Genomic DNA, 13500 nt, shown 5'->3' on the forward strand with positions numbered 1-13500 from the left:
AGCCTGATATTTGATTCGAGTTTTACCTCTATAGGCACTTTAGGTTTGAGAGATTTTTGAAGTTGTAGAATGTATTATGTTTATAGTATGAACAAACAGTTAACACATTACAGAGTCATATTAATCAGTAATAAAACATTTATAACTGTGTTTGTTCATGATGAAAAAAACGAGTGTTATTTTTTTTAACTGTTTTTTAAAATCAGAGTCAAAACTCATCATTTATCAAATTGAGTTGTCTCAAATAATAATAGTAATGAAAACAGCGCAAACAACTAGAGGTAGACCGATATATCGGCCGGCCAATATATCGGGCCGATATTTGGACATTTGTCTCTATTGGCCATCGGCCGTATTTTCTTTTAAAAAGCCGATTTTTGATCCGTTGTATAAAATGAAGCAATTTTTGATCAGGCACAAAAAAGATGAGCACCTCAAACTTGTGGAATCACTTGGATACATTACATACTTTTGTTCAAGTTATATTAATAAGTTTAAATTTCTTTTTTGTCATTTTAAGAAGAGTGTGAATGTTTACTACTGCTTGTTACATTGTGTGTTTACTCAGACAAAATATTTCATTGTTTTGAAAGATGAATAAATGTTCAGAGGACTGGACATGATTTGTTGTAATAGATTTCTTTTAGTTGCTCAGAAATTGCTGCGTTTCACAAAAATGTGATAAATATATATTTATTTAACAATCGACCTGAATATCAAATTGGAAAAATCGGCTATGCATATCGGCATCGGCTGCCCAAATTTGTAAAGCATCGGCATCGGTCCCCAAAAAATCCATATCAGTCGACCTCTACTAACAACCAAAAAAACAAAAAACAAAAATCAAAACAAAACAAAACAAAACAAAACAAAACAAAAAACACCGAGGAGGAATTATACATATACATACATATACGCATACGCATTTGATAGATTGACTCAATTACTGTATTCATCCATTTTAGTCTTGGTCCTTTAGTAGTTCATTGTTTTTGTTAATTGGTTATTTCTTTAATAAAGAAAAAGAGAAACCACAAAAGTCTATTTATTTTAATCTGAAATTTTGCTAGCAAGGACTATGACTAAAACTGTTTTTTTTGTTTGTTTTTTTCTTCCTTCTTCCTTTTCTTTTTTTTTCTTTCTTCCTCTTACATTTTTTTCCTTCCCTTTCATTTGATTTTTATGTTAAATCAGTTCGCAGCCAACTTCTTTCACATACCACCGTTTATGAAAAACATTTTCCATGTTCCTTATTTTGTGTGTAATCTTTTCGTTCATCTGTACTTCTTGTATTGTAGTAATCTTTTTTTTTGATATCTGGTGAATATTTTTTTTCCAGTTCTTAGTAATCATTTTTATTGCTGTTACTCTCAAAATTTGAAATAAATATTTTTTATCTGGACTTAATGTTACTGATATCTTCCCTAGTAATACACTTATTGGTTTTAATTCCAACGTCTTCCCAAAAATGTTTTTGAAAATTCTAACAACTTCTTTCCAATATGTCTGAATTATTGTACATGTATAAAAAATATGTAAGTAATCTGCGTTGTCCTCCCCACAATTCCTCCAGCACTTTGAGTTCATGCCCTTATATTTCTTCATGATTTCTGGGGTAAAGAAGTATCTCACTATCATTTTCTAGGTGAATTGAAAAAAAGGAGTATTAATGTATGAACAATGCTTTACAGGTAATGAATTAAGTGTTAACTAATGCTTAACTAATGATAAACAGGGTGTAGCTAATATAAAGTGCAACCAAAATGGGTCAAAACCTTAAAGTATTTTGTCGTTGAGGTCTGCAAAAGGAAGCGACACCCTTGACAACTTAAAAAATCTATAAGACCACCACAGAGTGTAACGTTTTTTTTCTGCTGCCATACATTTACAGTTCATGATTCACTAATAAAGACTTTAAATGTTTGGATGTGTGAGCTCTCTGATTAAGACCATATCTGTAATGTTAAAACATAATTATTGTTGTTATCTGTGAATTTTCAAAGGCACTGTCAAACAACAAATCATTAAAAATAGTGAAGCACATTATTTGATTGCTGAATTACAGTTATTTACATTCAGTCATTTTAAGTGGTTGTGTTTTATTTTTGATTTATTTCTGACTTCTCAAAGGATTCCATTTTTCTGACTCAAATCTGGGAATAAAAACAGGAATTCATTTTAAATCCCTCACTCTTGTTCAGAATGGTCAGAAACTCACTGAGACAGAGTTTGAGTTAAAGTGCTTCATGATGCCGAATGGTTTCTCATTTTTCTGACTGGTGGTTTAAAAAAATTGTTAAGCACTTTTTTTTCAGACCAATACCAGTACAAGTACTCCTTCTTGAGTACTCACCAAAACAGAGCACGGATACAACTATTATTTTTGATAGATAAAATTTCATTTAACAGGGACAGATTATTTTGATCAAAGACAACACAGTCACTCCGTCATTAAGTCAAAATACAACACAAAAAACTCTCTCTGAGCTTAGAATTTTTTTGATAAATAAAAAAATATATATTATTAAAAGGGCACAATCAAACTAACAACTGTCAGAGTTTGAGTTTTTTTTTAAATAAACTGAAGTGCAAAGTAAAACCGTTTGACTGTTAACTGTCTGAACAGGACCTGGCGCACTTTTACAGTGGTGTTAAACCGCAGCAATTAACAGCAACTAGTGGCGAGTAGGACTAGCTCATTGTAAGATTTTCTTGACAAGTGTATCTGCTGCTGGTATCTGCAGCCTTCATATACCTTGAAAAAAGGCTGGTATCAGCCCGATGCCAATACCTGGTATCTAAACTTGCCCATCCCTAATACATATAATTCTCATCTAAAGCATTTCCAATCTGCAGCATAACATTTTTAATTCAACTGCATCATCTAGCTAGAAGAAAACAACAACAAATGGATCTATCTACAATCCAAGTTTGGCATTCTTATGATCCTGGTTATGACATTAGCCACCATGAAAACAATGTTTTCTTTAGCATTGTGACAGTTCCATAGAAAGTCAACAACAGCTTAGACCTGCTGAAATCTTACTGATCTATCAATCCTAAAATGAAAGACACTGCAGAGATTTTTCTCCAAGGCTAAAAAGAGTGACAGTGAACTACGTCCTAGAAGAGACTGAGAATGGATGAGATTTGTGACGCTCAATCAAACTGCAATCGAGAACATGGTGCTCATACTGTGTACAACCATTCACAGAGTTTTCAAACCGCTCGTCTGCGTTACTTCCACTCTCAGGCTGAAAACCATGTGAAAGTTTCCTGGCATCCATCCATCCAATGGCCTTACTGCGTATCCTTAACGGGGTCACTGTGGGCCGGAGCCGATCCAAGCTGACATGCAGGTGCCTAATGCTGGAGGCTTGTCTCCTTTTCACACGTGAAACAGCTCACAGCAGTTATGTCAGTTCACGGCTCGCTACACTAAAGGAATATGCCCGACACAGGAGACCTACATTCTGACCGAGCAGAGTAGGCAGCCTGTCCGGGGAGCTAGGTGAGGCTGTCCCTGGTTTATCTTTTGGACAGGAGACCATATGGTGTTGGTAGTGGTGACGAAAGGCCGGCAGGAGGCACTAATTCCTTTTGGCCTCTTTACAATAAACTGTGCGGAGGAATGAGCGCTTCAGACGAGCACTCTGTGATTTTCTCTTCCTGATTCCAGGCGGTGGTCATCCTGTCAAATCCATCACAAGCTGAGTCGTGCTCGTGGTGATCCACACCTCCTGGCACTCTGCCCACTATTCTATTTGTCTGGTCAAAATTAGATCAGACCTACTTCTTGTGACTCCTAATTAGCATGCCACACTTCATACCCACTGAGTGGGCTGGCTTAGGTAAGAGGAGTTTCTGCTACAGTCTGGCAGTCGTGGAACAGGATGTGGGTGACGACGGAGAAGAGGAAAAGATTGAACCTCTAACTTTGAACAAACGTATCATTTCTTTCCCCTCTTTTCTTTTGACAACACTTTGATTAAAAAAACAATGAAGTTGTTTTATAAGACACCTATCATACAAGAAGTAGAGCTCAAAGAAATATGGGTGAAGCAATATAAGACAGAAGATATGATAATCATTGCTAGATGAGAGGATACTGAACATATTACACCAGAGAAAACCCATTTTGATGTATTAGCGTTGGCAGAAAAAATATGTGGTACGATATATTAGGAATTTTTGCTTGACAGTATCAAAATCAGGATTTCTTTTTCAAATTCAAACTTCATTTCAGTCTTTGTTTATAAACTGGATTTGAAAAAAGTTTCCACTTTTCTCCAGCAGGGGGTGAAATGTTTCTCTCTGACTCAGTCTGTTGACATCATCATCATCATCATTTAATTTTTTTTACATGGTCTGGTGTTAATAAAGCAATCAAAAAATTGCAAAAATTAAGGAACACAAAAGAATTGAAATTTAAATTGAATCGCCCCCCCCCAAAAAAATTGTTTTAGAATCGAATTGTAAGAATAGCATATCGTCCCAACCCTATGATGTATGGTATGAACTCAGACTTTCAGGAGGTTAAGAGCTAGCTAAGGGCTGCAATGAACAGAAAAGTTCAGCTTTTCTTGGGTTTGCAGGCTCTTCTAATATCCAAGGGACTTATGTTTGATAGCATTAGCATGGATGATAAAGGCTGAACCACTTTTCTCATGGATACTACAAAGAACCATAATAAACTGACTGTTTATAATTATAGCTTTCTGCAAGGCAATCAATAAACAACCAAGTTAGGGATGTAGCAGCTTTGTTGAATTTTCTCATTCTGAGCATTTCCACCAATGAACCAGAGCGTGACAAACTATATGATACGAGGTAACGTGTGACTCTCAGTGAGACCATCAGACAACCTAACCACAAAATAACCTGAACTAAAACTACTACACATATTAACCAGACTGTGCAGTATATTGTTGTTAATTTTGTGCAGCAGAAAAAATTTGGTGGTGAACTATAAGCTCAAAAAAGCTTCATGTCACTCCTCGAGAAGTTAAAGGGACAAAAAGTTGACTTTAAAAAGTATTAATACACAGACAGCTGCAACCAGGGTGCTAACTGTCCATCACTATTATTCTTTCTAATGAGTAAGTGTCAACTCTCCACTAAGAAGCCATTTAGAAGCCTTTTGTTTCCATTCACTAGAACAATACTTGATGTCTGATGTCTGATGTCTCAGTATCAGTATTATTATTTTCACATCTTCATTTATATGTTCATATTTTTGGACTACTCACGACTGTTCTGGGATAAGACCATCCTCCTTTAGTTTTCAAGTTAGTTAAAGAATTGTCCTCCCAGTATTTATCATTCCTAGGGTGAGGCGTATGTTCAGAGAGGACCAGCAAATGCCTAAAAGCCTTTTTTGTGCTCGAAGTTCACAGAGCTGTTTGAATTTAGTGGCTCACTGACAATAAACTGAGTTGATCGTTCCTCTTTCTTCTTTCTCTCTTCCCACTTGCTTTAGAGGAGCTGGACCAAGGCGCCCTCCTTTTTCCTGGCCCAGCAGCAGAGATTTGAATGAGGCCAGTGAAAAAAAAAACAATAACAGAATTTGCTTCATAATGGGACATAATAAATCTGTTTTGTTTTTATTATTATTATTACTATTTTCCTAAGGATCAGAAACTAGGTTTACAATGCCTTATCAAGCTTGAGCCTGCATTTAATAATGCCAAATCTGTCACTTTGTAATCAAAGTAATTTTCTCAGAGCACAGTAGGAGCTCACAATGATGAGTTGACAGCAAATATAATCAGGTCCAGGACACATGTGATATAATTCTGACATGGTTTTGACGAATGAGAACAGGAGGAGAATATTACATAATGTCTGATTTATACAATGTTATGAGGTATAAAAGGACTGTCATAGACAGCATTAGAGCATGGCTTAGGTTATTATGAATCACTTCAAAGGTTCATGTGCCAACACAGTAACCCAACAAAACTCTGTGTGACCTAACAAGCTGTGCATGTTTTAGAGATTTGACTTGGTCAGGGTGCAGTGTTTAATCCTCTTTTTTCATATGGAAAGAGAAACGACCAACTCAGTTCATTGTCAGTGAGCCACTAGATTCAACAGTTCAGCTAACTTTGAGCACAAAAAAATAGCTTTTTAGGCATTTGCTAGTCCTCTCTGAACAAACCCCTCACCCTAGGAATGATAAATAATAGGAAGACAACACTTTGACTAACTTGAAAACTAAAGGAGGATGAACAGTAGTAAGTAGTCCAGAAATATTAAGATATGAAATGAAGATATGAAAATAACAATACTGATATGGCTACAGTGATCATCCTTCAGTGTTTAACCAATCATTTATATGAATAGCACTTTGAATTTAATCCAAACATAAACATTGTATCTTGAAAAAACAGAATTTGAACAGGAAATGCAAATATCTGACGTCCCTGCCACTGAGCAGCTATATCAGTTAAATACGTTTTCAGGATACATTTTCAGATAAGATCGGATCAAATTAACCGTGATCAATTGCTGTGTTTAAAAAAAAAAAAAAAACACTGTTTCCAGGACATTATGAGGAAAAACTTGTATTGATAAGTTATTTTAAAATCATCCTTTTTTGAGGGAACATGGTTGAAGTAGGCTGAACGGAGTAATTAATAAAATCGAGTTTGAATGGTGGTTTTGTTAGAGGTCATTAAAGAAAAGTGATAGGGTCATCACCTCAAAAACACAGCTGTGTCAGTCCCATCTTTAAAGACTTGGACATTGTGGTTAAACTGTAAACTAATCCCTCATTGTTTGTCACCATGCTGGTCTTTCACTTCAAATTGAAATAATTTTAAACTAGATGTCAAGTTGTGGTTTTCATGGGTTAGCAGCATTGTTTTAATAAGTCCGATTTTTTAAATCCACTGTGTCATGCACAAAAAGGCGCCCAGCCTGTTTGGACTTGTACAACACTACAAAACAAATCAAGATTAGAGCAACAACGTAAGGGAAAAATTAGAGATGACCTTGAGTAATTAAGAGCACAACATTACACCTTAGACATTTATAAATTCAGACATTCGTATAACATAATGTCTTTATTGATGGCTTTAACTTAATAAAGTCAAACATAAAGAGTCCTCTCCGGTTAACAGGAGTTGAAAATAAACTAAGCAAACACTTTGTGTGTAGACAGATACTGAGGTCTGTTTTTATCTAACATGGAAAACAAATCAATTTTTTTTTGTAATCAAAAAGCCAGTTCACAAACCAAATGTTAGCACTGGTGGTGTTAACACTGTCCACTTTTAAAAATCGCCTTAAAATCCGTTTTTATTCTTTTGCTTTTAACTCCAGCGAGACTTTGTTTCTTTGCCTGGTCTTATTCCCTTTTATTTTCTTTTATTTCCTTTTATTTTTTATTTGCTATTAGTTGTTTTTCCTATGTTTTCTTTAATGTGTCTGTTTTTTCCTTGTCTGTTTTTATCATTTTATTCAAATCTACCTGTACAGCACTTTGTTTACAGCTGTGGTTGTTTTTAAAAGTGCTCTGGAAATAAAGTTGGAATGGTATGGCGTCAAAACGTATGTGCTTTGAAAATATATTAATTTAAATTTCTCAAGTGCAGTAAACATCAAACAGATATATGGTAATTGTTCACTTAGACGGGTGTCATCTCTACACAACTGGAAACTAGGGATGATGATATTACATTTTCACTTCCGATATGATACCGATACTGCAGCATTGAGTATTGGCCGATACCGATATTAATCCGATACAATATCAGCAGTAAACATGCATATTTTTATTACTTATTTTGTAGTATGTCTGTCATGTTAGAAAAGGCTTGATTAAGTGATATTATTCAAACAAAGAACAGTAATCAGCAACAGTAGGTATGAGGAAAAACTGACCCATTTATTATTAACTAATGGGTAACAGAAATTTTAACATTAAAACATAAAAAAATACTAGTAATTGAATAAAATAAAGAATAAATTAGAAGACCCAGAAAATAAACTAAATAAATCAAATAAAAAAGCAGGAGCAGAGTCTGGAATGGACTGCTTATATCGGAGATTTTAGATGCATTCCGATACGATACCGATATTTGCTTTTTTGCTGATGTCAGACCGATATCTGATATTAATAATCGGACTGGGACACCTCTACTGGAAACTAATGGGAGGTGTGTTTTTTAATGTACTGTACTGGAATGAAATCTTAAATTTGATTAGCTCGGGCTAAAAAAAAGCAAAGTAAAAGTGTTAATAATCTACAGATATTTGATAAACCACACATAACATGATAGTAACTGACCAGTAAGTGAGCTTGTTTGTTATAAAGGAGAGCACAACAGAATGTAATGTAAAAGTTTAGGAACAGAACTTTAAAAAAAAATGTTTTTTTTTTCTAATTATATGTCTTTGATCTGAATACATCACTGTTGTTTTCATGATTTTCTCTAATTTACCTCTGAGTGCTTTGAAGCACTGATTGAAGTCATATTTCACACAGTGCAGATGCTTCATTGTTAAAGAAAAGCTACAGCTCCACTGGATTGTTTACTCATTTGGATCACTGCTGTTTAATTCTGGAAAATTATCACTGACTTTGCTGAGATTAAATATTTAGCAATTAGAAACTGTTGATACAATGCTTTATAAATGTGCACGTTCATATGACAAGATAACCTGACGCTCTTTTGACATCATAAAGTTCACACCATGATTTTGATGATTGGTCTGAGATGTGGCAAAAAGTCTAAAAAGATGTTGGTTCCACAGTTACGGGGGAAGACTGACGCCTTTAACTTCTTTTTAAAAAACACAAAATATTACAAAAGAATATTGTAGTTACAAGGTTAATGTTCAAATCCTACAGGATGATTCGAGGCGTCATAAATCAATGAGTGGCCTGACCATGAAGCAGCCATGTCGGATCGTGGAGTGGAGGCCACAGCGAGGCTAATGAGCGTGTTTTTCTTTCTTTTTTCACAGGTTGTAGCTCACAGGCTCACCTTTACTCTACTCACCTCTTTGTGAACACTTTACACTGCTGTAGTCAATGTATGCTAATGGAACAAATACACCTTGGGCCCATGCGTACTAAAGCAGGGTCAGATCCCATTCAGCAGGCCCTGGATGCCATAAGCACATTGGTGTAATCCCTGTAGACTACTGAAACGGGTAACTGGATCACTTCTTTTAAAAGCACCTTAATGGATTGGCCTGGCCGTTGATTTTCCTTTTTTAATACGAAGCATATTGATGTCCACCAATCAAACGCTCTGCCACCCTGTCACTAAATCGGCCTGAATTATCTGAAATATGACAGTTATAAAACCCACTTTCTGACAGGTTGCCCTTGACCAGGCCTCATGCATGTCCCGTCTTTTGAATTTGTAAGAAAAGTGGCAGTCCATCGCAGACTAGGGTCGGATTTAGCGCAGGATTTACTGAAATGAATATTAAAAAACTGCTATGAGATCTAAGAGTAAAATCCCCTCAGCTGGGGAGTCGAATGGCTGAACTAACATGCCGAATGTAAGATACAAATAATCTTCAAAATAAGCTGCTGGATTTAGAATCTCACACAAATGAAACAGTCTCTGCCTTCAGCCACTTCCTAACGCTGCCGATCTGCCATGACACTGATTACTTTTGCAGTGTTAAGTCTTAACTTTGGGTTCTGCAGGGCTTCAGTGTCACAGCCAAGCAGACTCACAGGAGGCTAGCCAAGGAGACCTGCAGGGACCACTGACACCTCCACTGACACACACACACAAACACACAAGCACAGTGATCAAAACTGAGCAGACGACCTACCCCTTTGGTGTGATCAGCAGCAACGTCAAGGCTTCCCCTGGCCTGCTAGTTATCCAGAGCAGGGAGATAGAAAAGTCTTTAGAACGGCTGGAGTCTTACCTACCACCCAAAACCCTCTCACCGCTGCTACAGCAACAGAGAGCGGATTACTGGACTGTACCATTCTGTTGTTGGAGGGGATTAGAGTTCACACAACATGGCCCCTTTCTGGGTGTGCGCGTGTCACTGGCAGTGCGTGTGTGTGTCCCACAAACGGGGAGATTACCACAATCGGCATTCTCATTCGGGCTTCACATGCAGAAACTTTACATCAGAGGGGAAGAGGAATGTACATCGGATCCATAATGACGGATGCCATCAGGGATTAATTCTGACATTAAGGGGAAACCTTTCATTACAAATCACACCAGATGGATTCTATTTTCTTACTCAATAGATATTCAGTGGTGCTGCTAGAGTTTTTTTTAATTTTTTTTTTTTTTTGACCTGTGTATTTATCAACTCTTTACCCAGAGTAACACTCTGTGGGTAAAGAGTGAAACGGGGGGAGGATCAGATGTGTGTGACTTAGGTCTGTGATCAGGTCCAAATTAAAGACAGGGAATCTCTCACTGTGTCAGATTAGTACCGGGTCCAATGACAAGCCATTATATAACCCTGCAAAAACAGCAGTCATGCCAACATTAACACACACACACACACACTCACACACACACATACACAGTTTTAGAATAGCTGAGGTTGGCTAAATTTCACATCACCATTCATTCCACCTACCAACCTTTAGTTTTCCTCTAACACTTCAAAAACTCCTAGCTACCTGGAGTAACACTCATCGTCTCAGATCACCTCAAAGTGTCATGGTTTGTTCATCTTTACTTTTGTTACAAGTCCATCATTTTGCTCTATAAGTAAAAAAAGATTCCCACTGCGCAAAAAAAAATCTGTAAGTTGCTGTTTACATGTATTGTGATGTCATCAGCTGTAGTGTAAACACATCAACATGGTTGGATCCTGAAAGGGACCTTTCACCAACAGGGGGCAGTGAAGAAGAAGAGACAAGATGATCTCACCTTTTCCTCCACCACCTCCTTCTCCTCCTCCTCCTCCTTAATTTCCCCACTCTTCCCTGTTCCACCAGGGTCGGGACTTTGGTTGTGCTGAGCCTGAGTGGATGATGTGACTGACAGCTGTCTCTGGAGTCGTAGCACCTCCCTCTGAGACTCCCTGAGTAGCCTCTCAAATTCAACCCTGGCAGGTGGAACAGAAGAGCCCTGCATGGACACAAACAGTGAACCATAACAGCATCAAATCAGCTTGTTTTTCACTTCACCTCATCATAAATCCTTGTGAGTTATGAGATTCTATATATTTTATAACGGTAATTTTTCCAGTAAATTGTAATACCAGGCCCAGACAAATGTAAGGAGTATCTGCATTAGTGTGTTAACAACCAGAAATACCATGAGAAAGAGGAATTCTGTTTGTTTTATTTGGAGAATAATCCAAAGACTGTATAATAAACAGACGTGGTCTCAGTGATGTCATCCATTTGTTTCCTATCCTGAGTTCTGAAGCCTATTGTTGACAGAGGCTGTATTGGAAATGCTGAAGTACAGAGGTGGACCTTTAGCCTCTTTGCAGAAAGCCACAGGGTTCCCTTGCAATGCCCTTATATGGGCAAAACAGATAGTTAAAAAAAAACAGTTTAAAAACGTAAAAAGAACTGAGTTATAAGAAAATTCAGTCCCATACAGTGACGCTGTTAAGGATATTCAGACCATTGCTGTATTTTGAACAAAGCTGTAAATGTGTTTATTTTCTGCTTTTTTGTCTTGGTGTGTATGTGATTTCTTGTGTTTCTGCAGCCAGCCTCAAGTGGACTCCCTAAGAACTGAAGTTTTAGCATTTCTGCATGGGCTTCATATTTTAAGACTAGACTAAGACTCCAAAACTTTAAGTTTTAGTGCAAAACAAAAGTAAAACAAAGCAGTGATCGGTGTTTTTTTGTTGTATTTTGATCTTCTTACGGCAGACTCTTCCTTTCATTGCTGGGTTTCAGGGGTTGGGGGCAGCCAAGGATAAGGATAGTGTGGGTGGTATCAGTGCCTTTGCTGCCTGAGCGTAAGTCTGTAGAGCAAGGGTCTGCAACCTGCAGCTCTTTGACTCATTTGCAGTGGCTCCTTGTAGCTTTAAAAAAATATTGCTGAAATAAAGATTTTTTTATTTTCTTACAAAGGAAATTGATGATTGAAGACACGCACACTAAATAAAATCATGATATAACATTCTGTTGAACTAAATATGCATCATATCTGTCCATAAAGCCTGCCACCGCTCTACTTCACCTCCTTCAACATCAACAGCCCACCAACTTTCCATGCACCTGTGGCTAAGCTCAAGTTTTAAGATGACTAAATCTACAAAAACATAAATCTGATTGGATGGATTTATCTAACCACCAACATGCCAGCTTAATATAAACATGCTTGATATGTGGCAAACCATTTCATTTTTTTTTTTTTTTTTACATTTTTGCCCATTTTGAAATTTTTTGAAACTTTTTGAAATTTCTTTTTTTTTTTTATATTTGCAAATGTATCAAAAATAAAAAAAAACTAAGACATCACATTTACAATTTTATAAATTAAGGAAAATACTGGTATAGAAAATTATTCAGTAGATTTCAACTATGTATTGAATTTCATGAACTTTGTTGTCTTTATTGTGAAGACAAAGCATATCTTGTGGCTCTGGAATGACTAATTCAGGTGAGCTGAGGAAAAATGGCTGTAGAGCGTGGCAAAACCGGCAAAACTGACTGGGTGTGATAGCATTAAATAGTGCTATGTGAGAGATGACATTGACAGGGGGTCACTGGGATGTCAGAGCTAGATGTCAAGCCTCTCTGAGGTGTCGTAAGCCTAACTTAACTAAACACCAGTGACAGGAGGCACCCAATAGATAACCCCTGTCATATTCTGTCTCTTGCTGCCCGTCTGTCCTCAGGCTTTGGATCATAAGTGCCTCAGTAGAACAGATACTCTTTTTTTTTCACTGAGCATTCTTCTAAAAGTATTAATTTGTGTTTAGCTCACATTTTGTATATTGTATAATAAATACTGTAAACAAGATTTTAACTTATTGTCAACATTCGTTTTGTACTACTGTTAGGTTTTCTTTTTTTTCCGCTGCCAGTCACTATAATTTAGACACACATACAATTACAACTTAGTCTCAACATTTTGTCCATGCTCTGGTTTAAGTTTACAAAAAGACCATAAAAAAATGAATCAATTTTTTTTCAAAGTCCAAACATCCTTGTGTAGTGCCGTAATCTGAAATTAGTTTCCTGTTTTAGAACCAAAAATTAAAACAAAAAAACTCCCAAAAAAGCCACATTTCACTGTTCATAGTTTCCAGCCATGATGAGAAGAGCTCTCCCCCCTTCCACCCCCTGCCAGTACAACAGCATGGTGAGAGAGTGTTTGGGGTAAACACGGGATCAAACCCGGACACTTACTAGATCAATGCACTGCTCACCCTGTAAGACCCTCCACTTGCAAAGCCAACAGATGTTCACATTCAGCAGAATGAGCCTCTGAGTCACTAGATGAGTAATTAAAAACAGGCACTTAGAAAGACAGCCTGTTCCTGCACTGTCATCCTGACAGCAGCCGTGACAGAAAAAAAAGGCTT

At 36.9% G+C, this 13500-nt stretch overlaps 1 protein-coding gene across 7 annotated transcripts in view; it reads right to left on the minus strand.

Annotated features, from left to right (window-relative positions):
• Positions 1-13500, minus strand: part of tspoap1 (TSPO associated protein 1) — a 127143-nt gene that overhangs the window by 55929 nt on the left and 57714 nt on the right. For all 7 annotated transcript variants that reach the window (XM_074671604.1, XM_074671602.1, XM_074671605.1 and 4 more), the window contains one exon: positions 10875-11075. In XM_074671604.1, the coding sequence (XP_074527705.1) occupies positions 10875-11075 (201 nt within the window). The remainder of the gene's footprint in view (positions 1-10874; positions 11076-13500) is intronic.

This window comes from Halichoeres trimaculatus, unplaced genomic scaffold, assembly GCF_033239565.1.
Source record: "Halichoeres trimaculatus isolate MK-OKI-2021-1 unplaced genomic scaffold, fHalTri1.1 fHalTri1_scaffold_6, whole genome shotgun sequence".
Lineage (NCBI taxonomy): Eukaryota > Metazoa > Chordata > Actinopteri > Labriformes > Labridae > Halichoeres > Halichoeres trimaculatus.